Genomic DNA, 26089 nt, shown 5'->3' on the forward strand with positions numbered 1-26089 from the left:
TGAGTGGAGTCCGGAAAATGTTCAAATATAAGAAAGCTGTTGGTTATTAGTAAATGATAAACATGTGTACTATCGATCTATATTTATGTACCAATTTTGTACAATGATAAAACTGGCAATTCTTACTCAAATGGACTGTACGTCTACAGTTTGGCATGAAATGCATGTGGACCCTTCATCCAATGATCCAGTCGATCTCAAACTTTGCAAATGGATGTTTTGTCAGACAACCTTATCACATTGTAAATCACCGATTTCATGCATTTGTATGAATTAATCTGTCTATGTAACTGTCAACAAATATAAACAGCAGAACGCAGACTGCTTGCAGAGGGACCGAGCCAGTGACCTGTAACAGCTGCAGTGTTGGGTCAGAAAGGTAAATGCACGTGCAGTTCATGATAGTTAGCTGCTCACTGCTCAGTGATAGACCGTTTGGATCATACACATTGACTGCTTCTAGCTGCCATCATGAAAGCTTATTCATAGGATACTACACGTTTAATTAGAAAGGTGTCGGATTGCATGAAATGTACAACTTTTGCTCTTGCCATGAAAAAGAACATCGTGTTAAAATTGTGAGAAATAAACCAACAACCAATAAACAAAATCTTGTACAAAGAGCTCGTAGGTATCCAAAGTTAGATTCTTTTGACATCAGGATCATCAGAGCTGTCATTCACCTGGGTCAATGCAAACCACACTGCTGCCAGACAGTGGCTACCCACTGATCCCAGTGATGGTAGGAAAATACCAACAGGCAAAGGCAAGTCTAAGTAAACTTAGTCTCAGCGTATTTCGTTACACTCCACCACTGAGACTCGGTAGTGGAGTGTAACGAAAAGTACTGAGGATAAGTTTACTTAGACTTAGGCAAAGGTGAACGCTTAATCGTTCTTCATGCTGGTTCCCACCGTAGGACAATGCTCCATATCACAGTGTTCGAGATCCAAACAATATGTGCCCAACTGCCAAAACAAAGAACTCAGATATGCAGCAGTGGCTAACAAATAACAATATACAGTTTTCAATGAAGGCCACTAAACCACAGTTGTACTCTTCGATGTAAACTAACAAACCTCCACCCACATTTATCATTGACAACATGCCAACACGGCCATAAGGTCTTGAGATTACCACCGTACCACTGAAATCTCAGCCCAGTCGAACTTATCTGGGAGACCTCATAAGTACAGTTGCCCGGAAAAAAAATCGCTGTTACAGGTCATTGGCTCCCCCCCTCTGCAAGTAGTCTGCGTTCTCCTGGTTTTATTTGGGTTTTTTTGTGAACAGTTACATAGACAGATTCATATATGCATAAAATCGCTGATTTACAATGTGATTAGGTTGTTTGACAAAACATCCATTTGCAAAGTTTGAGATCGACTGGATCAATGAATGAAGAGTTATTTACAAGAGAGAAAAAAAAACCCCGGGTCCACATGCATTTCATGCCAAACTTTACATGAAAGAATAATGACAATAAACTTGCAGCGCATTTCAAGGTGAAATTACAAAAGCTCTTACACAGCGCGTGCTACCGAAATCGCTGTTCGGAGTCTACAGAGGTGAAATTTAAAACGAATTACGTCTTAAATATATACTATGGAGATATGTATTTTTCTTATGTGGGTACTGAGATACATTCATTATTACTTTATATAGATGCAATGTTTGCTACATCTCAATAAAAGTTGATAACGTAGAACAATCCGCTTCCGCATTACAATCCTCTATTTCATAACGTTATACGCGAGCTCCTAATTAGTAAACAGACTGCTCGCAATAGCAGAACGGTTTGGAGTATTCTCTGGTAAATAGGTGAATTTTGTTTTGCCATTCTTGATGTCAGCAGCTGATCACTTGAGCAGAGTCATCCTGTGCATGACATGTCAACTATTTGTAGGCCAAAGGCAAATCATTCCATGTTTTAGTGTAGGTTAAACAACACTGGGTGTATCACCCATATACTAAGTAGTACTGTCTCAGTGTCTGGAAGTAGAATCTATATCAGTTGTTCATTGACAAAGCCAGCGTGTTCGCATGTGCTTCTCCGCCAAGATCTACCATGTATCGTTCTGATAACTGTTGAACTTGTGGATGGTACTAGCTGCAGCTGTCACTGACTGATAGAACGTTTCAGGCTGGTCAAAACATTGGGAACATTAATGATCAGATTTTCCACCATCAAGTATATTTAACAATGTGAAAAAGATAGTGTGGAATAAGATGTGTCATCGCTGACCTTATACAATGTGGATTTGTGCAAAATTATGGACTGTAAATCTCCTATGATAATTTGTTGAATAGATTGTCATTACAGACTGAAAGAATGATGCTATAATAATATGGAGAGTTGCTCCTTTGTTATAGCGGCTCAGTCAACAAATAGCATTATGGGTTTTTTTGCACTGTGCTGAGCCAGTATTAGTATGAGTCTACTCATTACCATGATCACTTGTCATTATTTTCAGGAAATGACAGGTTTAACATTTATGCTTTTGTGAACAAATCTTATTTGACTGAATGAAATTTACCAGAATATCTGCTTATGGTATGCCCACTGGTACATTGGTATTAGGCACCCAGGACTTCAGATAATTCTTCAACATCAGGAGTATGTACTTCTTATTTTTTCAATTTAGAAGTACAGGGGTAACTCAAGAGTACATTGAGAGTACTGAATGAAATTTAATGGAGTATCAGTAATCTTGTGTTCCATTTCACATACACCACTGCGTTGCTAGTATGCTACTTGTGTGTAAACAGGTCAATAAACAAGAAAACAATACTTTTTCAGATGAATACATCAGTAAATGATTCTGAGACTGTACACCACCATTGCTGTGGTATGTATCAGCTACGTTTTGTAAATTATTTCCTACAGTGCATGTGTTTTATCCGTACATTCACCAAACAGCCTTTATCTGGAGCCCTAGGGTCCTTTAATAACTGCTGTTTCTCTCTCTCTCTCTGCCCCATCTCTTTCTCTCTGTGAGCAAGTTTGTACAAAACGTTAAGGGATGTCATTCACATTGTACATGAGTCTATAATAATTACCATCACCGCTACTAAATATGAAATTCTGAAGGGGTATATAACATTTAGCCACAGAGACAAGGATTAAACACACAATGGTTTTCTTGCAGAATCAACAGCATTTCACTCACAGGGATGCTCTGGGCAGACGTCATAGCATGGAAAGACATGCACAACTGTTCACATTGTAATTTTCTCATTTTGAAACCAAAATAAAAGAAATGCTCTGAGATTTGCAATAAACATTCACAAGTTTCAGACATGTTTACAATGATGGTATCTTACATGGGTTACCATAAGAAAACATGCATATTTTGAAGTTGCCAAGTGGGAACAATAAATGTTGACTTGCCATGACAACATCTGTTCCAACGCAAATGTTTATCCCTTTTTGTTGTATTGTTATTTATGATGTTAATGATGTTTTTGGGGTTTTTTTCACAGTAAAATACTTCAGAATGTCTGATGCAACATCAAACAGTGGTTAAGACTCCATCATCACTGAAAACTCTTCATCTTCTTGGTAAGTGCAGCCTGAGCCCATGATAAGCACTGTAAAAGCATTGAGGATAGCACAAAGACTTTGCTTTGTCACTAATAAAATACCCAGAGTAGATCTAGAGAGAGGAAAGGGTAGACGTTGATTGCCAACTTGTCAAAGTTGGTGCAGAGTTTCTGCCCTTGGGGATTCCAGGAGCCTATGAATTTCATTTCAAATTCAGGTTACCTGTGATGAGAAAGGTGGTTTGTCATCTCCATAGCCTGTCCTAGACTGGTCAGGCTTTGTGACTTGTGTTTGTGTCATTATCTCCTGGTTGTATTGGACACTGTTCTGTCAGGTCATGCTCTGTGGCTTTGTGTCATTGTCCAAGTTGTATTGGACACTGTTTTGGCTGATCAGGCTTTGTGACTTGTGTTTGTGTCATTTTAACTCCTAGTTGTCTTGGACACTGTTCTCAATATGAATGAATGTTTGTCTGTATTAGGCTTCATTATTTACAAGCTGTTATCACAATTCTGGAATGGTACTGAGTGTGACTTTCAAAATGCAAGCACATATCAACATTCCTCCTGCAACATACATGTACTACAGTTAGTAGTAATAGCATGTTCAGTTTGTCAGACCTCTGTTTACCATGTTCACATGTGTTTCCATCATTGGAGATACATCTTTGAAGCCTTGTATCACAGGATGTGTTAAAGAGAAGCACCAGTGATATGGTTGCAGTATTAGACAAATTGAAAGTGATGAACATGGAACAAACAGAACAGAACGTTTGTTTTTGAATACCTTTGAAAGAATGAATACAATTTTATGAAACAATTTCTCAAGGATTGGTTGAAAGATTAAGTTATCCACAGCAAATGGTTGTACACTGTTAAACTGGAAAAAATATATTGTGATGGCTATGGTGTCAGTATGTAAGAATTCATCATAATCAGTAATATTGTTCATGAAGTCCATCATCTTTTACTTAGTGTATCATAAATAGAGGATATTATATTCGTGCCCGTGTCATACTATGTTTACGACGTGTGCCTAAATGTCGGTATTTCGCGAGCGATAGTGAGGGATATACTGACATTTAGGCATGAATGTCATAAATGTAGCATGTCATAGGCACAAATATAACATTGTGTTTATTACCAAAGTTGTTAAATTAATGAAAATAAACCCAAATCTACATTCAAACATGGGCTCAATTCCTGTCGTTGCTGCATGTAGAACTTAACGTCACAGAGGAACCCTGACATCATGGCATTGTTCATGACGTCACGTTACCATGACAAAGCGATATTTTGCCCTAGGGTCATTGTATGAAAAATATAAACCCTGATATGTTCACCCTTGTAGGTAATAAAAGTATTTTCCAGGAGTAATAGCTTGATACTGTTTCCAGTTGCCACAGAAGGAAAGAGAGGCTGAGCATTCACGATGAGCTGCTTCCAAGGTCTAATGCGGGAGTACACCAGTGTGTCTCTGGACCGCTTTGATGGCCGTAACCTGTCCTCCACTGTCTTCTTTCTCTCCCACTGTCATAAAGGTGAGTTTGCATATGGTTAAGGATGGTTTGATGTGTGGTCTTGTAACTCTACTTTTGATGGACACAGTGGATATGTATTTTCTTACATTGCTCAAAGAGTATATGTGTTTATTGACCCAACTGTGTTCCACAGGAGAAATTGCTTGTGTGAGATCATACGATATCTCCCAGGAGATATCTTTTTGACAGTAGATTTTGTACTATGCTATGATGTCATGAACTTGATGACATCACAATGCTGTGACATTGCTGCACTGAAACCTATGGTTGTACAGTGTTCAGAAATGTACATTTTTCATTGAAAACTATGGAAGAGTATTTTTTTATGATAAATAGAATCTCGCCCTTGTGTCTAATGATATCATATATATCACCACTCGATACAATGAAATATATCCTTGGCAAGCCTCTGATATTTGTAACTTTATCAACTTGTGTTGATATAATTGATATTAGTAGACACTTGGGTGAGATACTCTATATATCAAAATCCTGTATCCTGTATGTATCCCCTGAAGAAGACCCGTGAAGGCCTTCAGCAACCCATGCTTGCCATAAAAGGCGACTATGCTTTTTGTAAGAGGCGACTAATGGGATCAGGTGGTCAGACTCACTGACTTGGTTGACATGTCATTGGTTCCCAGTTGCGCAGATCAATGCTCATGTTGTTGGTCACTGGATTGTCTGGTTCAGACTCGATTATTTACAGATCACCGCCATATGGCTGGAATATTGCTGAGTGCAGCGTAAAATTAACCTCAAACTCACTCACCTGAAGAGGAAGTAAGTTCCAACTTTGAAACTTCAAGTTAACAAATTGGAGAAGCTGATGTCCATCTTTGACTAATGGTCTCAGAGCAGCCTTGCCTCACTGATGATACTGGATTGCATTCAGTGTCTGACATCTCACTGGTGCAGTGAATATGGTATAATTCTGGTGGTAGCACTTAAATTGCTAGCTGAGTCCCTTTGGTCCACAAAATAAATATCCTCTTGTGTGGAGATCTGGTAATTAAGTACTGATTCATTCATCTGACATGTTTCTGTGTCTTCATTTAGATCACATGGTGGGTTTGCACTCTTCAAGATTTCATGAAAAGTTAAAGTCAAGGTGAGTCATGTCTTAATGTGCTCACTGCATCTTTCACCCTGACTAGATACTCCTCTGCTCACAGGATTGTCTGATCCAGGCTCACTTATTTGCAGACCACTACCTAGAATATTCTGGGTACAGTGACATGTAACCATGGTGTCTGTGACATGTATCTGTGACTGTGTTTCAGGATGGACATCTTCTTGTACTGCTCTGCAGTCACACAAACTTTGCTGCTGTCAGACCCTCAGTACATGCACCTCCGCAAGTTCATCGTGAGTCTCTTCACTTGTCAGCAATGTTTGCCCTTTTTGACCCTGAAAACTAAAGAAAAGGTTATGGGTCCTGATCAGAATGTGTAGGCCCTTAATTGTGATAAGGAATAATACTCTTATTCATTGGGGATGAAAAGGCAGTCGGTCAAAACAACCTGCAAAAACAAAAGCTGAAGGTCCAAGGGGTTTTCAGTCAACTTTGGGCCTAAGGCCCTATGTTAATTTTGAATTAGGGGTTTTCCTTGGGGGAGTATCAGTTGTGTCAATGGTACTCATGGCTAAACTATTTAAGTGTTCCATGTCTGTTTTGGATAGCTTGCTTCATGAGAATTTCAGCATGGAGATGTACTCGCTAATTTTGCCAATTTCAGAAAGTTTTGGATGTTGGTGTTCCGACTACAGTCACCATTCCTGACAAAGGTGGGGATGTCAAGAAGGTAGGACTTGTCAGAGTTGTAACTGTGTGTACATTTAACATCTTAGGTTAATTGTATTAATTGATAGGTCTATGCTTCGTTGGCTTGGATGTTTGGGTACTTCAAATAAGTAGTGTCAGACCTTACTCACTCCTTAACCTTGTGTATTTACTTTCTGCTTGTTTGGCATTTTGTAATAGGTATGGTTATTTCTGTGATATGAGGCTGTACTCGCATATTCTGTGAATCGAACCTGGCCCTTCATGAATTCAATTTGTTTTTTGTGGTCACCAGAACCGAATATTCATGAATATTTGTAATTTTTTTAAGGGAGCATGTTTTGAACCTTTATGTCCCTTTTCAAAATGAGATATAGCCTTGAAGTAACAGGAGTCATATTAGTTTGCCAGCGCCACGCATAGTAGTGTCGACCAATACTATCTGATACTATTACAAGCCATGTTATGAGATCACTTGTTATTGCTGTGACATATTGTCAACACTGGTATTCCATATAATATTGTCCATCAATCACTTAACGACAATATTGTGTTTATTATTTATTATTATTGATTATTTATTCATATTCAGTATCCAGTTTTCAAGATACGTATAGGGCAGTGGGGTAGCCTAGTTGTTAAAGCGGGGAAGACCCGGGTTCGATTCCCCACATGGATACAATGTGTGAAGCCCATTTTCTGGTGTCCCCCACCGTGATATTGCTGGAATATTGTTAAAAAGTGGCGTCAAACTAAACTCACTCACTCACTCAAGATACCTATCATATTCGTCATACAGTGTATTCAGTGCAGCCCTAGTAGGCTGTACTATAGCTTTCTTCATTTTATGCTAGTAAATATTTATAATCTTAATCTTATTTCATAATTTGAGTGAGTGAGTAAATTTAGTTTTAGGTTACTGTCAGCAATATTCCAGCTGTATGGCAGCAGTCACGCAGAATTCAACATGCTTCTTTCTTCATTTTCATAATTCAAAGAGTAAACTTTGTTTATCGGTCTAGTTGTCATCACCTGCTGCATCACTAACCATAGTAACTGTCATTGTTTTATTTTTGTTTTTTTTTATTTCAGGTGTCCACAGTGCTGGTCACCCCACTGGGGGCTGGACATTGTCCTGGCTCACTCATGTAAGATGAATACACATTGGAGATCATTTAGAAGAAAGAAGTATAATAATAGACTCATGGTCCTGCCATATTTTTGAGTTTATATATGTGAGCAGCTAACAGGGTGATGTGTGAAACAGTGTTGGTCACAGCTCTAGGGGCTATTCACTGTCCAGACTCACTCACTCACTCACTCACCTTCTCACTCACTCACTCACCTTCTCACTCACTCACTCACTCACTCATCTGGAGTCCCCACCATGACATTGCTAGAATATTGCTAAAAGCAGTGTAAAACTCACTCACTCACTCACTCACTCAATCACTCACTAATCCCATTTCTGGTGTCCTCACCATGACATAGCTGGAATTTACTAAAGCCAGTGTAAAACTCACTCACTCACTCGCTCACTCATAAGCTGAAAGGACATTGATGGTCAGTTTGGAATAAAAAAATAATAATGATATAATCTCAGTTATGTTTTTGTGGGTGTATATTTGTGAGTAGCTAAGACAGATGTGTGTTCACAGGTTCCTGTTTGAAGGAAAGGAAGGGACGTGCTTGTATACAGGAGATTTCCGCTGGGAGACCAACCATGCACAGAATCTACAGGCGTTTAAGTCAGGAGACAGGTGAGGGAAGAACCCAGCATCAGTGTAAGATGGGGCACAGGATTTACATATCAGCTGACTAGCTTCAGTATAATTGATATGACATAAAGCACATGAAACTAAAAAATTCCATTAACTCAAGTATTTGATATTGATTCATTCCTCTTACCATTTTAGTGCTATACTTTTCACTTCTTACTTTTATCTTGAAAATCTTTGTCCTAGCCAATACATCCCTGCTTTTTATATTATTTTATTTTTATGTTGTTGAACATTTGTGTCTCTCTCTCTGACTGTTGTTTATTTCTTAGAAAATGCTCTCTGTTTAATTTTTGTGGTTTCATTTTCATTGTATTCTCCCAATAATCCACAACTACTTATTACAATTAGAGTTATTGTTACTTATTTGCAAGCAATGATTTTTGTCACATTCTTAGTGCTTGACAGAATCGTAAATACACAACTTTCCTATTACATGATTTGTATCATATTTTTGTGAATGTTTATGTATCACATTATATGTGCATTCATGATGTGACCAAAATTTTCCATAGGAAAGTAGGGTGTGACAAGTAGCTTTTGTAAATGGTTTGTTCTTGAGATCTGTGGTCTGTGACTGTAATACCGGTAAATTAATTTATTAAGGATCGTGTGGAATTCAATGAATCCTTACAAGACTTATTCATGATATAGACCTCTTTGGAACTAACACTATTTTCGTTTCAGTGTTAAGGAGATCAAGAGCCTGTACATAGACACAACATTCTGCATTGAGGACGCCTTCCACTTCCCAAGCCGCAATGATTGTGCGGAGGCAGCAAGTGATTTAGTGTCACGTTGGCTGGCTCAGTCACCTGACCATGTTGTATCAGTCTCTTGCAAGTCCAAGTACGGCCATGAACACTTCCTGCAGGAACTCAGTTCCAACACACAACAGAAGGTGGGGGTCCCTGATATACAGACAGTTGTAGGGGTTTGGGGCAGAGGAGGGGTATGTTTTGGAACACCACCTCAAGGTTTTCATGAAAATATATTGTCTATATACTGGAGGTCATCAAAGAATGAAAGAAAATGTTTTGCGTCTTTCCCAGATAAATGTTAAATGAGTTATGAGAGCAATTTATATGCATTCTATGCATTGCAGTATGTATTGCAGTATTTGCTTTTGATGCTCTTATAGCACTGCGAAAGAGCTTGTAAATACTTTTTTTGCACACCTTGTCTATTGGTCTCCAAGACATTGTAAGAGTGAGGATAGTTTCATGTTGCTTTTAGCAAAATTCCTGCAATATTGCTGCAGGGAACACCAGAAATGTGCTTCATGCATTGTGCCCATGTGGAGAATCAAACCCAGATCTTTAGTGTGACACTTTAACTGCCAGACTACCCCATCTCCCACTGATGTAAAGATGTGGGGTTACTTAACTAACACAATAGATATTGCAAAAGCAGCTATGAAGTTTGGGCCTACAGTGTTTCCATTGGGCCTGCACTTTTGGGACTGTTACTGACCCTTATGGTCCTTTGTTTCACTCACGGTTCCAGGTACATACATCACAGGAGAAGTGTGATGTGTATCAGCAGATCGGTGATCTACGTCAGGTCTTCACATCAGACCCTGCAGCCAGAATCCATTCCTGTACCTTTGTGGTGAGTGAGTCAACTCTATATCCTGATTTTTCCCTTCAGATAAGTAACATTTGATCCCAGTAGACATAGGATCATGATGTCCATCACTGGATTATCAAGTCTGGACAAGATTGTGGCTTTATCGCTGGAATACAGTGTTAAACATTGAACACCATCCATACTTCCAAGGTGAAAATGTATTTATTGCACTGTGGTTCTCTTCTGTGTCCAGCCTGGCAAGTCTCCTCTGTCTGAACTACCTTGTGGCTACATCCCGAAACATGGCCGCGATATCAACGTCCTCGTCCTCCGTCCTTCCACCATGTTCTTTGCCCTTAACCGCCATCAGTATCGCAATGATGATCTCATCGTGTACCCCAAGGGTTCCAGAGGTCTTCACCGCGTATGCTACTCCTTCCATTCATCATACGTGGAGGTGCGTGACCTCGTCATGTACCTCAAGCCGCAGAGAGTCTTCCCTAATGTCATCCCGCCCAATGAACAGGATATGAGCAAGGTGAAGGTCATTTTTTTTTTTTTCAGTTGAAACATTTAACGAGGCAAAATACAGATGACAATTGTGCTTAAAGAATGTTAGTCAAATTAATATCTGTGGATATTGTAATCAGTATGTACATAGTGATGTCTTTGCATCTGGATTTGTTTCAGGTTCAGGCAAGACTGAACAGCTTCCTCAAGTTGGTGCACTTGAAGCACATTCCTCCCATGGTAGCTCCTGATAGTGTGCTGGGTAAGCTCAAAGTCAGACGGAAAGTCTACCATGGTAAGACCCTTGCTTATTTTTCTGATGTCACTGCTTTGATATGGGTAGTGAGTGAGTTGATCTGGATGAGAAAGAGGGAGGGAGGGAGGGAGGGGATGAGTGAGTGAATATCTGAGTGAGTGAGTGAGATTTTTGTATGCTGTTTTTTTTGGTATTGCTATGATAATGTTCAGAAGGCCTGAGAAAGGTTCTGGAACAGAAAAATCTGTCTGGTAATATTCTTGGTTTATTCAGTTCTTGCATGGTGAATATTCCAGCTACATTATAGTTGTCTGTAAGTAATGAAAGAGCTACATTCACTTTACAAAACTGGGTCATTCTCATTGTGTAATGATGCTGTTAATTGCATCGACTGCCAGTACTATTAGCACTATTTTTGCAGATTTCTGTGATATTTTTCTGGAATGTTGCTGTGATATAATTGCTGGAATGTTGCTAGTTGTAGTCAAAGCCATATTCACTCATTGACTCATAGTCATGTTGAAGCCTACTCCTGCTACAATCCCAGCATCCAACACTGCCAAGTAATGGCGATCTGTCTTTGCACCTCACAGCCAGAGACTCCTCCCTGAGTGACTCCGACAATCTGGTATTTGACAGTCCAGTCAAGATAAAGCCATCGTCCCGCCAGAACCATACCACCCCGTCCCAGACCAGTTCATCCTCCCTCAAGGACAGCGAGGCTAGTGTGGTGGACAGCTCGTATGAGGGGAGCATCATCCATGATGAGGGGATGGACCTCACTAACACCCAGGACATGGCGAAAGAGAAACCCTCCGTGCCTCTCTCCTCACAGGAACTGTTTGGAACCAAGGACATAAGGGACAAGGCTGAGGACCCCACCCCTGGTGAGTGGTGTTATCCTCAAGATGGTAGTTTTGGATAATTAATTAACAGCCAGGTCATCAACAAGTGTGTGTAATAAAATTTCGGTTTCACACATGCAACTCACACACCTTGCTGTATTCCCAGCAAGTGGTCTTCCCTCGTAAAAAGTAGTGAAAAGTAACAGCAAAGTTATTCTCGTTTGTCAAACAAACTTTTTTATTGGGTGTCCAAAATTATGACACAAATTGGTTGGTCAGTTTTCACGTGTGGAAAATTTGATCTTATTGCAGTTTTGTTAGGTTTTGTGTTAGTGGTCATTGGTCTAAAATGAAATCAAACGGACTGTATATAATAATTATTATTATATAATACTTACAATACAGAAGCAAATAGGAAAAGGAAAGATTTCTCTGTGTGAAGCAGACTTGTCTTGATGTTTTGCTTGTCAATGAATTCCCCTATGATTTGATTCACTATGATGGCCAAACTCAATTCAAATTTATTTGAAGCAAGTTAGGCCTCTGAAATGTTGCTAAGGGACCATTCATAATTTTGTATGCATATCATGTATAAAATGAATGATCCAGTCCGCACCCCACCCTCTAGCGATAAATTATGAATGGTCCTCAACTGCTGTGGATAATTTCTTTATGCTGTTTTTGTTTTGTGAGATAATAGTCTGTTGTTTTGTCTCCAGAAAACACTGAGGAGTCCTACTGTCTGTATGTGAGTGGAGACGAGGACTGTGATGAGGAGGACCGTGTCTCCGCTGTCAGTTACTGCGCCCATGATGATGTTGTCGTGATTGAGTCCAGTCAGTCACAGGATGATGTGTACGAGATCGACAACTATGACACTGCTCCAAGATCCAGTGCTGAGGGACTCTCACATGTCAAGGTTGACACGTCACACCAAGGAGATGGAGACACATCTCATGGATCTCGTGATGATGGGAAATGGGACAAGGTTGTTTCCATCAGGGTGAATGAGGATGAGGATCTTGAAATCAAGGAAACTGCATTTGAATCAGGGCAAGGGGACAGCAAGGGTCTAGAAAAGAAAGATGAGATCTCTTGTGATGTCTCACCTGAGATCCTTGATGAAGCTGGAAGCATACCTCTTCGAAAGTCTGAGATAACTTCTGATAAAGATAGAGACATATGCAGAACAGGGGATGGTATCTCCCAAGAGAGGGGAAATGATGTTTCAGAAGTAAATGGAGGTGAGGCATTGAAGTCTAAAAATCGGGATATGGTCTTTTCCAGGAGGAGGGATGGACAGAGTCAGAAAAAGTTAGGGAAACAGAACAGTTTTGATTTGTTTGATGAGGGACATGCGACAGACGTAGAGGACAATGATGAGGAGGACTTTGCAGAGACTCAGCGATTTGAGGTAGACTTAGCTTCTGTTACAGACTCACCTGGTCACAAAGACAAACCCTGTACAGACAAACCCCATACAAACAAGCTACATGCTGACAATTCACTTACAGACAAGCCTCAAACAGACATCAGCAGGCACAAGGAGGCCACTGTGGACAGGACATCTAGCATGAGGCTTCCTATACGACCACCTTTAATAATGGACTCAGTTGAGGAAATAGTTATTTTGGACAGTGACGATGAAAGTGACAAGGAATCTGGTTTTCTTAGTGGAGGGAAGGATTGTGTTGTGTCTGAATTCAACATCAAGCGCAGAATGCCCATGTCTATAAACAGTGCAGAATATGCCAGAAATCTCAGCAACCTAGTGGCAAAGGTTGAGAAGAGGTTAGCAAGCTCTGACAGCGATGTCAGCCCAAGGAAGAAGATGCGACCAGACTTGTCCCGAAACTGCGAATCTGACAGTGACGCGACTTTGCCACCTAGTCAAGGGTCATGTGGAGGGTTGTTTCATCCAAGTCTGTATTACACAGACTCAGAGTCTGAGAGTGACTCAGACAGCGAGGCGGTTGAGATTCTGTATGAGACGGATGCTAATGGTGATCGGTTTGACGTTTTGGGAAACCCGATGCCACCCCAGCCATCACTGATGACTGTGTGTGTGAAGACTTTAAATAGACCCCTAGTCAGCAGTACGACTAGTTGCATGGACAACGGCAGTAACAACAGTGATGTCATTGACTTGACAGAAGAGCCTGAAGATGACTGTGCTGATCGTATCCATGGTAACAGCAGTGATGAAGTTGAAGGCAACCTTGACAAAATGGAAAGCAGTGAGAAAAAGGTGGAAAGCAGTCATGACATGGTAGAGGTCAGACAAGATAAACAGGACAGCAGTGATGGTAAACAGGATAAAGATAACAGTCATGGTGAACACAATAAAGAGGAAAGCAGTCATGGTAAACAGAATATAGAGGACAACAGCCATGATAAAATGGAGATTGGTCAAGATGAAATAGTGACCAGTCATAAAGTTGAAAGTTGCCAGGACAGTTTAGAAATCAGAACTGATGAAGTTAAATCAAGCAGTGATAACGTTGAAAACAATTGTCCTGAGTGACTTCACTAGTTTCCTGATTGTTGTATTTTCATGATTATATGCAGATGATAACCATTGTTGCCATGGAAACATGGTGTGGACTCTAGTCCTGGAGTTGGTGCTACAGACTGTCTCAAACAGAAATTCCACTTAAGCTGATAAAGGGCTGCTCTTGTAATTCCAGTGTCAGGAATATGATTAACACAGTGAAATGCAGGGTATCAAATGACACTTTCTCCTTGTTTAATAAATGTTGTACTGGGCTCAATCTAAGCTTTTAAAACTTGCACCGTTGCAGCCTGAAACTACAAAATGCAGCGTCTTATTTACACGAACTTTCAGTTCATTTTGATATTTTGCTGTTCAAAGAACTGGCTTGTACCAATGACACTGGTGACTACATGGACAGTGTGCTAGATTCTGTTGCTGTCACATGATGAAATTTTGTGAAATCAGTAAAAGTTATCTTATCAAATCCAGCTTGTTTCTGTTAAAATGATGTTGTAAATTATCAACCCCAAACTGAAGCATTATATTCCGCACAAAAATAGTTAGGGATATTTCTAAATTTTAAAATTATAATGAGTAAATAATGACCTATTTACCCATTGACACACTGATGAAATATCAATCATAAAATTACCAATATCCCTAACTTATCTTGTCCAGTATATAAAATTTTAAATTGCGTGACAGGTGCAACCTGTTGTTGTCCGGAGCAATTGGCTGTAGCCAGTGCAAGTATGTATCATTTCCTTAAATTGAGCCCTGATGTTTCTTTTTTTTAACAAATGTTTGATGTTCATTATTTTGTGGGTGTGCATGGTCTGTATCAGATTTTGAGATCAGACAGCCATTTTGAAAGTGTCAATATTTGTCATTAATCAGCCATTTTGTATGTACTAGCCAGCAACCAGTTATCACCAACACTTGACTGTAGTTGATTTTAACTCTTGTAGCCTATCGCTTTAGTGATGTGTCAGTATGTGAAATACTATGAAAGTACAAATTACTGTAAACATGCTTTTTTTTAGTGAGGCGAGCATGGGTAGAGTGAATGAATGAATGTTTTATTAGTGGAGTATAAATATTCGTGGTAAAATATTTTGCGTGAAAATAAAACCTGTGTGATATATAATGCGTTTACTGTAAGCTATCTTTTCAAGCTCTACAGCCCAGTGTTGGCGATAGCTGGTATGTGGAAATAACAGGTCACTATCCAGTATGGTTATGAAATCTGATAAACAGTATGTGTATTGTGGGAAGAATTAGGTATTAAATATAGTTCTTAAAAATGTATTTTTATCCTGCTGTGGAATATCTTGATCATGATGAAATAGGGTTGTTGTTTTGTTGTGTTGTAATATTTCTTTAATTATGTTTGAAATTCATGTTTATGCTCTCATGTTGAAATTACATTCTCATGATACAAATATACCATGAACTTTGGGTGATCTACAAAACCTGTCTCTGTTTTAATGTATCATATGATATACTGTATGGCAGTCATTGCAGTGCTCTGCGCTGTACTGTACTGTACTGTACTGTTTTCATAGTGGGAAATGTTTCTTGAGAAAAGATATTGTTTGACTCCATAATGTGCATACATGTATATCATTCAACAGTGTTCGTGATAATTCCACTTAGTTCAATACCATGACCATATTCATAATTATATTAATCATGACCATTCACGGATGCAGAGGTCTGCAGATAGTACTTTCACCTCATATTCAAACTGCTTCACACTGGACAGACCAGAGTAAAGTAAGTAAATAATGCTTTAAGCTGCATCATTTCTTTTGAATCTTTTTGTGGCTAGACCAAGGGTAACTACGTTATTTACATATGATGCATTTCAAGCACACAGATACCATGACTACATCTGCTTGATTAAGATGAGACGAGACTTTGTTGTCCATATAGTGGACATTTTCATTGCACAGTTCCAGGTCTCAGTCACATTAAAAAAACATAAAAACATCTATACACAACAACAGCATCAAAGAACAGCAATCATGTAAATTCATGTAATCCCTTTTCCTACTTATTTCATGTATTCTTGAAGGTATAAAAGAACGGAGGGCCCAGTTTGTTTGTAATGTTGGCACACACAGTCTATGGCCTGAAGGGAGAATGGAATATTCCGAAACTAGAGCATGAGTCGGGTCCGTTAGAATTTTGTTTGTCTTTTTGATAATTTGCTGCTCATAAAAATAGCCAACATTTTTCAAAGGTAGACCAATTATTTTTGATGGAGTATTAAGAATTTTGAGCAATTTGTTTTTGTTTTGAACAGACAGGTTCCCATACCAGCATAGAAAGTTAAAAGTTGGAACAGACTGGATAAAACTTCTATAACAAAACACATAGTAGTTTGGTCTAACTTGTGTTTTAATCTCCATTGATGTTGCTTGCATTTTTTGTGTTAGAATTCCATGATAATTTTGAGTCTAAAATAGTGTCGAGATATTTGTATTCCTCAGCTGCTTCAGTGTCCTTGTCATTTTTTTAGTGGTGAGTTGTATAATTTATCTTTCCTGAAATCAGTTATCATTTCTTATGTCTGGTGTCCTGTTAACATTTAAGCATGTACGTTTTATATGCAAGGTAAATGCACTGGATGTCTCTTAGTGTGTATAATGGATACGGTTTAAGATTGTACTTTGGTTTTTTTTTTCGTTAGTGTTGAATTTAAATACTGTAGCTAATATGGAGCGGTCTGTAAATAATCAAGTCAGGGACAGACAATCCAGTGATCAATGTCATGGGTATAGATTGAGAATGTTATGACATGTTTCAACCGATTCAGAGAGCCTGAATGATAGTTAATCACCTTTTACGACATGGCTGACATACTGCCAATGTGACTTCAAATCTTAACTCACTCACCATTAATCATCTTTTACAACATGCAATTTTAAGATTTTCGTTGGTCCTTTGAGATAGTTATAGATGTGTATCATAATTTTGTCTTTTATATAAAATGAATGTTCTCTGGTTATACATTTGAATAAATCTGACTTCACTTACGTGATTAGAAGACTAATTGTTGACAAAGACAAGCTAGTGTATGTGAAGTACTTCAGAGTATTTTTATCGATTCATAAATGTGTTGTTAATTTTATGTTAATTTTAACTGAGTGCTGAAAGTTTTTCTCATCATCTTCAATTTTTTGTTTTGTACTCACTATGTTTCATAGCTCCATCAGTCAAGGAAGAAAAATTGTACATGTCAACATATAAGTAAGGAACTCCTCTGAAGAGTTGTGTTAAAGAAGCGGACTTCAATAAATTCTCTCCCTTATATGTATCCCTTCAGAATGTCATTTGTAGACTTAAATCCACAACTCAGAAATGAGCTCAGCTCCTGATATTGAATCACTGTGTTAAATGGATGTCAGAAATGAAATGATGCAAGAATTACTGCTGTGTTGTGCTTTGCATTCTTGGGTCACATTTGTCCGACAATACTGTGCTCCACTAATTCTGACAGTGACTACATTATATTACTGTAGATGACAAAGCCTGTAAATTTTGAAGAAAAAAAAAACAGTCTGGAATCATTGGAAGGAGGTCGGCTTATCTACTGGTAACACTTATGGCAAATGTTTTTTTTCTGGTGGTAACAATACGAGATCGTATTGTTTTGTGTGAACGAACAAGAAAAAACGACTTTGTTAGTGAAAACGTTAAATTTGCAGATAAACATAACTAATCAAGATTATTTACCTTTTAAGTTCTAATTTCTATTTGCTAGGTACAGTGTTATAAGCACAGGATTGTATTTTTCTTGTATATTGAGCAAATGAGCTGTGTATGTTTCTTGGAGATGTACAGGTGATTTAGGTAAGACATACCTAATAATATAACAGGATGCATTCTGACACAGTGATCGGTAAAAGATAATATCTAAAACTATGAATTTACCAAGAAAAATATATTCTAGCATTAGGTCAATTTAGGACATGGGCTTATTGGTGGGATTGATTTATCTGTGGTGATATAAGATAAACTGTATTCTTGGGTTTTGCTGGAGCAACACACGACGACGACGATGATGATGATGATGATGATGATGATGATGATGATGATGAAATGTTTTTGTTATTGGGCTAGACTATTTTTAATGTACATTTTGTTGACAAACTTTGATGACCTGTGTGAAATTAAAAGGTGAAAAAAATTGATATTTAAATAAATATCTTTTTACAATCTATTGCAAAGTCTTTGCCCTAAATCTCAGGGAAATGATTGTATTGTCTTTTTAATCTGAAAATCACAGGTATCTGTTTGCAAAATATGTCAATAAATAGAGTGAAATATGAATGGTAGCCCAGGGATTGGTGTCTATGCTCAAAGGCTACATTTCAAACTATTTTTTGAGGTTAAATTTCTAATAATTATTGATGAATACCTATGTTGTTTTCATCAAACTTATTAAACTGAATGTCATAAACATTGGTAGAATGGGAAAAAATGTTTGTTTATTAACAAATAATTTGTATAATTCAATGAAATGTCTGTATGTTTATTACATATATTTCCATCTGGATCAAGGTTCATATGCACAAAGGTATGAAAGTAGAAATATTTTCAGACACCACAGCATTTACAATATTACATACAGTCTAAGCCAAAGCATTAAGATGTGTCAAAGCATTGAAAAAACTTAATTACACTTTCTTGTATGTTTAGTCTAAAGAATCAAAATACTGAAAATGTCCTTTAATTCAAAATATTGATTGAAATTTGTTCTTCATTTCAGACTGAAATAATATAATTTATTCAAATCTCAAAAATTATGGAAACAAAATCTTGGGCTTGTTAACACGATCACTGAAAGTATAAGGAGAATATCAACCTGGTACCAACTACAGTATGTACTGAATTGCAAGGAAATCTATTCTTAAACTTAACTTCTGTTTGTGCATGTGGGCCTTGGCACATTTCTTTGTAACTACTGAAGATAAACCTTTGTTGTGTACACTTTGTAATATTTCTATTTATACATCAGCTAAATATGGTTTATTTTGTGTTTGTCACTGTTTTATGAACAGATTTTTAATATTGTCTAAGTACTTAAGAAATGTATGTCTTTGCTAAATCTCACAGTTTAACATCAATAGTGTTCATGGCTGCCAACTTGAAAAGTGTCCATTCTTAAACAAAACAGTGTTTAGCTGTAAATGTTCAGAACACAATGTCAAAAGGAATATCTCAAATATTATTTATTATTTATTTCATCAAGATAATTTGGTATATTTTTGTAATGCCAGTATCTTCATTTATGCGAACGTTTGGTGCAACGCTTGAATAAAGAAAATCTTGATAAAAACTAGAGTCAATAAAAGGTTGCATCACGCAAACACTGAGTGAATATTGATGAAACATCTATATTAGAGATGCCCAAATAAGAGACTGAGCCAGTCAGCTTTCAAATATGACTGGTTTTTTAACCAGTTTGATTTGACCATCCGAGGTTTTAATGAAAGTACACACACAACATCAATATTCTAAGTGTTCACGCTTTTTTGTGTAGATGCCACCACTTAGAAATAATAGAGAGTATAAAATATCTACAACAATATGACGACACATCCTTTATTGTTTATTTTCAGAACCTGCATTCAAGATAAGGACTCGGCTACCTGTGCCTCATGAAATGAGTTTACCTCTCCTCAAACGTTTGACAAATGACATAAATGAAAGCTCAGAGTCATCCACTTTAAAAACAGTTTTTATTGGTACACAATTCCCCATCAATATACATGATGAATGTACAATTCTTGTATAGCTGTACAGTATGAAACATCAGCATGCATGTTTGTCATTTAAGTGGACACATACAAAGATTCTTCCTGAAGGTTTATTTGTACTTGACACTGATAACTGAAGAAACGGGACATGAATAATTTATATCAGTTTGTCCAACATAATCAAATCTTCCCATCATATACTGTGAAATCCTTTAGTATTTCTAAAGTGTAGTTCAGTGCTAAAAAAGCCCAGGTTTTCTGTCATGTGCTTTACATCAGTCGCATGCCAGGTTGAAATTTCCCAAAAAGCATATTTACCTTTCCTCTTAAAAGCTGAAAGTGTACTATTTATTTCCAGATAATGCCTTCAGGGGGAAATTCCATAAACAAAGTTATCAAAAACACAGTAGCCTGTACCTGACTGAGTCAGTAGGTTTCAGTGAATTCATCAAATGGTCAGCTTCATCTTTAGTGCATTATTTAACAGGTATCCATGACAACGATGAGCTGTGAATAACATCCAATATGCAAATCCTCCACTACTTTCATCAATCAACATGGTCAGGCAGTCTCTTTATTTTTTCCTGTGTTTCCAATCTAGCACCTGCCTTGAATTTTCCTTCTAACATGAACAAATAAAAATATCTTAACTTTCTCCTGCACCTGTGGAACTTTATACCCTGATATGATAAAGAAAATACTCTTTCTCTTATGAACAAAATCAGGTACTTGATTTTTCTTCATCTACTTAAAAAGTAAATATTTCCAGTCAAAAACAAAGTGACTGCCTTCACATCTCAAATTCATTTACAAAAACCAAGTCATTTAAATCCTACACCTTCATAAATGTAATGACAAAAATTGTGAAAAACAATTTTTATTTGTATTTATTTCTCCCTGCAGTTTTGCTGGTTGAGACTGGAGACAAGAAGCACATTACAAATATAGATTCCCTCAGTCTATGCTAAAGCAGACTACTGCAAGCTATGAAAAACTGCTGGCTGCAATATTCACCAAGAGAACCCTCCTTTAAGAGAGTCACACTGGTAATATGTTTACAGAGTAATGTCACAAAACGCCATGAGCTGTATGTACAGGTGTGACCCTTTATGTACAGGTAGGACAAAACACCAGCCCCATATGTGTGATCTACAAACAACATAAATATTTATATACCATGTATATATTGATGTATTTTCATTGAACTCTTTAGAAACTATGAAATTAATCTGAGATTACACTTGAAAAATGGAATTAAATATTTTCCAGTGTTTTGTTACAGTACTTGCGTTTCATTGATAACAAAGACTAAAGAATCAGATGTGTCTTCAATACTTATTTTAAAATATTTGAAATATTTGTTAAAATGAGTTTGAGAAGCAAGGAGTCTTATGATAATCTAAATTCAACAAAATTTCAGGCTTTTTCAGGCAACTTGTGTTGAAATTTTATGTAACTCTCTCATACATTCTGACAGTGTCTTTTCACGACAATTGTTAACACGACAATTGTTAATAATGTTAAAACATTAACACTGAGTTAGATTTTCCAATACATGTATACCCTTAAGTTAAGTATACTAGTTCACAGTTGCTTCTATCTCTTAAACATTCAGAACAGAAACATATCCACTTAAACAGAGATATAACAAGCATGAAAGACATTCAATCCCTATTTCGGTCTTTTGATTACAGAGTCAAACTATTCCACCTTGTAGTGTGATGTATGCTCTCAAAATCAGAAGCAATAATGACTTTGCCCAATGTTCTATTGCTAGATATCTTTCAAGTGTCAGCAAAGATATCTACACATGTACACCAGATCTACCTCAATATGTATAAGTGTCTCACTAAAGTACTAGAGTGAATTTTCACTCCCGTGTCCCGTATATATAGCCAAACAGTACAAAGTTTAAAAAATAAATTCTGCCCCAAATCTGTTTCAGCTGATTTCAACTCTGCATCAGTTCATGTGCTTGCTTCATACCATAATTTTACTACAGATATACATCAGTATAGTAAATTTAGCCCCAGTGTTATTCCTTACACTCCTGCACTGGATCTAACAAACCCTGGTAGGAGGTCGCGTCAGGTAACCTTTGAGCGACCTATGACTGTCCAATCAAAAGCATGATCGCTAAACTGATTTAACCATTATGACAACAGATACTGTTTAAAATTTCGTGTGACTTACAAAATACACCGATCACTGACACAGATCTTCCAACAAATGAAAATCTGCATAAAATATATAGAATAAATAAAATACTGATATTTGACCAGAAGTATATACAGTTTTTGGTTTCTGCTGACATGGTTACCATTAGCAAATATTTCAGCTAGCTGACATCCTTTAGTATTGCCAAAAATGCTATTTTCAGCGACTGTTTACTCACTCTTGTGGCGTGCTCCATGTACCTGATCTGAAGGTGATCGTAGGGATAATAGCATTTGGAAACGTTTGCGTACAAACCTTCGCGTGAGTAAAAGTCTAAAACGTATGTGCGTATGTCCACATTCGCATTTTGGTAAGCTGTGTTCTGATTGGTCAATCTCAAAGGTTACCTGACTTGACCTCCTGCTAGGGTTTGTTAGACCCAGTATAGGGGAGTGTAACGAATAACACTGGGGCTAAGTTAACTTAGACTGGAGATACATCCAAGTAACAGTCAGTTAGTCACTTCTTGCAACAAGCATGGGACGACCAATTCTAATCTCGATCTGCAAGGGTATTGTCAAAGTAAAAGCTCCCAGAACCAAAAGACAAATGTAGTGATGCCTGCTTTTCATCACTACAGACACATAATGAAGGATATAAATACACAGTAGGTAATTACTCACAGAGTATCGTATAGTAATTTTGTTCAGGCATATTTTTTATGAATGCGGACTTAAATTAAGTGGGTAGGCATGGTGTGTTGTAGGGCCGGCTATCGACATATAGACAACAGAGTTAAAAAATCGGCTGAATATCAGTTGATTATCAATAAATATTGGGGAGCAACTTTAAAAAAAATCTGAAAGAAACCAGCATATTCATATCACTAGTGAGTGGTGACATATTCAGACTTATATTCCAAACAAAAAAACATCTTGAACCAAATTTAGAAGTGGATCATAAATATAGATGAGTACATAAAACTTTGCTTTTTCACAGAAAAAATATTTTAGCCTATCAATAATTTTAGCCAGCCTTAATTTGTTGTGTACATTCTGTGCAGATAATTAGCTGATCTGGAGCTTTAGAGGCTTACCACACCAGCATATTTAATGTCACCAGACTTCTGGAAACAAACATGTAAGCATACATTGATCACAGATAGTCGTGTTCTTCACATTATTACACAGTTTCTGCATAGTTGAGCTATCAACCAGTCAGCTGTTCTCCATGTAAAGTCCACATCTTCTTTCACATTCACTGTGATACAAAGTCATGATGGATGAGTATGCAAGAGCAGACAACTCTGGGCGGAGACGTAATGAGAGGTGAGTTACCGTGGTTACTTGAGTAGAAGAACATAGAATGCCATGAGGATACAGATGACTGACACTGGTGTATGAAGTCGGGTGCCAATAACAGATGCTGAAAGGAAGAAGCAGTAACAGATGCAGCTATTCATGGTTGCAGGTTCCCATCCCTTTTCAAAATCATAATAATACCCATACTATTATAAATAGTGAGTTTAGTTTTATGCCACTCTCAGCAATATTCCATCCCTATGGCAGCAGTCTGTAAATAACTGAGTCTGAACCAGGCAATCCTGTGATCAACAGCATGAGCATCAGTCTATGCAAGTGGGATATAGTAATGTCAACCAAGTCAGCGAGCCTGACCAGTGACCACCCAATCCTGTTATTCGCCTCATACGACAAGCATGGGCTACCGAAGATCAGTTCTCACCCAGATCTTCACAGACCATAATAGGAATAAATCATAATAACTTCCATATTAGAGTCAGGGCAACCTACTTCCTATAGCATTCTGAAAGCACTACAATAGCACCCTGGGCAATGGATCATTGTCCATTCAATTTTCATTTTGATTTGCTAATGGAATACAACCCAACAGATGCAAGACCAAACAATGGTATAGTGTGAAGTTAGGCCTTAGAATCTATTTTGGCAACTTGAGTAAATGAACACTCTAATGTATCAGAAGTGGGCAAGATATGACACAGGTAATTGATGTGAGAATTATGTATAAGAATATTAGGCAAATACCAGCCAATGCCCCCTGTGTATAAAAAGGGCCCAATTTTTTTGGTTTCTCCTTGAAGCATCTTAGTGTACATTAAACAGCTCCTTCCAATCAGTTATTTCCTAAATCATAGTAACTTCAAAAGACAAATTTTAGACAAGGAAAATTTCCAGAATGACAAAATTCCTTGATGGTGGAATATCAGTAATACATCCACTGGATAATTGGCACTTGAAATACTTGGATTGCACCCCTGCCCTACACCCTGCCTGAATCTATATGAATTCTGATACACTTAAAACATTTGAATTATCAAATGTTCAATATCACCCCTTAAAAAATGTCAAACTTGTGGATCTTTTTTATTATACCCACCTTTATAAAATACTCCTAGAAACCCTTTTTTCTCAGACAGGAACCACTGCTTGAGTCGAGGAACCCGTCGCATGTATGCACACGTACATACGACTAAGAGGCCAAAGACCAATCCATCAAAGGAATACACTGCAATGTACAATATAGCAAAAATTTCACTGACAACTTGTATGCAATGATGCAATATATGCCATTGAGAAAGAGGTTCAATGTAACATGTATTGTACTTGTATAATCATAGGTGTCAGTTGTGTGAACTGTGCCAATTAATGGATGTCTTGGTGGTACATAATCTAGACTACCAGTTGTCAGACTTCTAGTTTGTGGAAGCCACGGTGATGACAGCCTGTCCTTCTCTGTGTCAGTGCTTTACTAAGAAATTGTACATAAACATATCATGTTAAAGTTGACCACTTTCTAAATGGCATGGTACATTCATAGCTTTCGGCTGTGGGAGGCGTGCCAACTTACACTTGTCCAATGAGTACACAAAGCATGTAGTCTATACTACCAAGTGTCGACTTCCATTTTGTGAATGCTGTGGGGGCTGAATAAGCTGGATTGTTACTTTGTGTCAAGGTGTTTAGGTTTCAATCTTAGGAGCATGCGCATGTTTACCAGACGAGACTCAACCCAAAATAGTACCAAAATTTTAAAAATCGTGTGCACGAGAATGTCCCACTAAATAAACTGCAAGTTCATCAACTTGATCAAGAACACATTGACTGGTTCCAACATATCTCATACACTTCATGTCGATAAGTAACCTTACTTTTCCAGAAACGTATGAATAACCGAAATATTAAGCTGCACATATATACCATTCGTCATTATCTCTGAGAGGTAATTAACTGCTCAGAAACTGGAGTGTTTGCGGCATAAGAAGTTTGTTTTCGTTCCTCTGCGTGTCAACAGGAAGTTCCCGCTTCTAATTCTACAAAAATTACAAAACATGAATTGACAAGTGCGTAAAAATCAATATGATTAGAAATGTAAGGATGATTCGGAGTCTGGTGATGACACGTGTTCTGATATATTGATATGAAGGTATTTTAGGAAAGGGTGTGTAATAACCTGTTTGATCATGCTAACAAAATAGCCATTTTCGTTTACATTCCAATTCTTATTTTAACATATCCCTTGAACCGGAAATAACACAGGCGCACATGTCGGCCGGTCTGTGCTGATGCAACATCAACACAATATATACTGTAATCTATTGTCAGTCATTGTTGCACAAACTTGCCTCAGACTGAATGTGCTATAGACCTACATAAAGTCTCGCCCGAACATTGAACGATAGATTGGCAAGCTGTCTTGAAGGTGAGTTGTGATCTGTCGCTAGTGCATCGCCATGTTCTCAACCTGTTAAGCCTGTACGTCACTACTTGGATAATGCAAGTATTATACTGATGGACTCAATCCTGCCA

The 26089-nt window shown here is 37.7% G+C and overlaps 2 protein-coding genes across 2 annotated transcripts in view; both read left to right on the forward strand.

The window, feature by feature from the left end:
- Positions 1–3499: 3499 nt before the first annotated feature.
- On the forward strand, positions 3500–19697 carry LOC137296889 (protein artemis-like). Its single transcript, XM_067828775.1, has 13 exons — positions 3500–3562; positions 4941–5084; positions 6144–6195; positions 6368–6452; positions 6824–6889; positions 7960–8015; positions 8526–8627; positions 9333–9546; positions 10152–10256; positions 10468–10752; positions 10905–11019; positions 11574–11867; positions 12545–19697. Exons 2-13 carry the CDS (start codon positions 4976–4978, stop codon positions 14347–14349), a joined length of 3288 nt encoding a protein of 1095 aa, XP_067684876.1. The 5' UTR covers positions 3500–3562; positions 4941–4975; the 3' UTR covers positions 14350–19697.
- Positions 19698–25792: 6095 nt separating this feature from the next.
- Positions 25793–26089, forward strand: part of LOC137295771 (isoleucine--tRNA ligase, cytoplasmic-like) — a 33453-nt gene continuing 33156 nt past the window's right edge. The window contains exon 1 of the mRNA XM_067827309.1: positions 25793–25982. The gene's annotated coding sequence lies outside the window, so the exon portion shown is untranslated. The remainder of the gene's footprint in view (positions 25983–26089) is intronic.

The sequence above is a fragment of the Haliotis asinina genome, chromosome 9 (genome assembly GCF_037392515.1).
Source record: "Haliotis asinina isolate JCU_RB_2024 chromosome 9, JCU_Hal_asi_v2, whole genome shotgun sequence".
In the NCBI taxonomy this organism is placed as follows: domain Eukaryota; kingdom Metazoa; phylum Mollusca; class Gastropoda; order Lepetellida; family Haliotidae; genus Haliotis; species Haliotis asinina.

Excerpts from the sequence above, each read along its gene's own strand:
- LOC137296889 (XM_067828775.1), top strand. The coding sequence starts at position 4,976 with ATGAGCTGCTTCCAAGGTCTAATGCGGGAGTACACCAGTGTGTCTCTG. Across the intron at positions 6,890-7,959 it reads AAGGTGGGGATGTCAAGAAG|GTGTCCACAGTGCTGGTCAC; the intron begins GTAGGACTTGTC and ends TTTTTATTTCAG. Across the intron at positions 8,016-8,525 it reads CATTGTCCTGGCTCACTCAT|GTTCCTGTTTGAAGGAAAGG; the intron begins GTAAGATGAATA and ends GTGTGTTCACAG.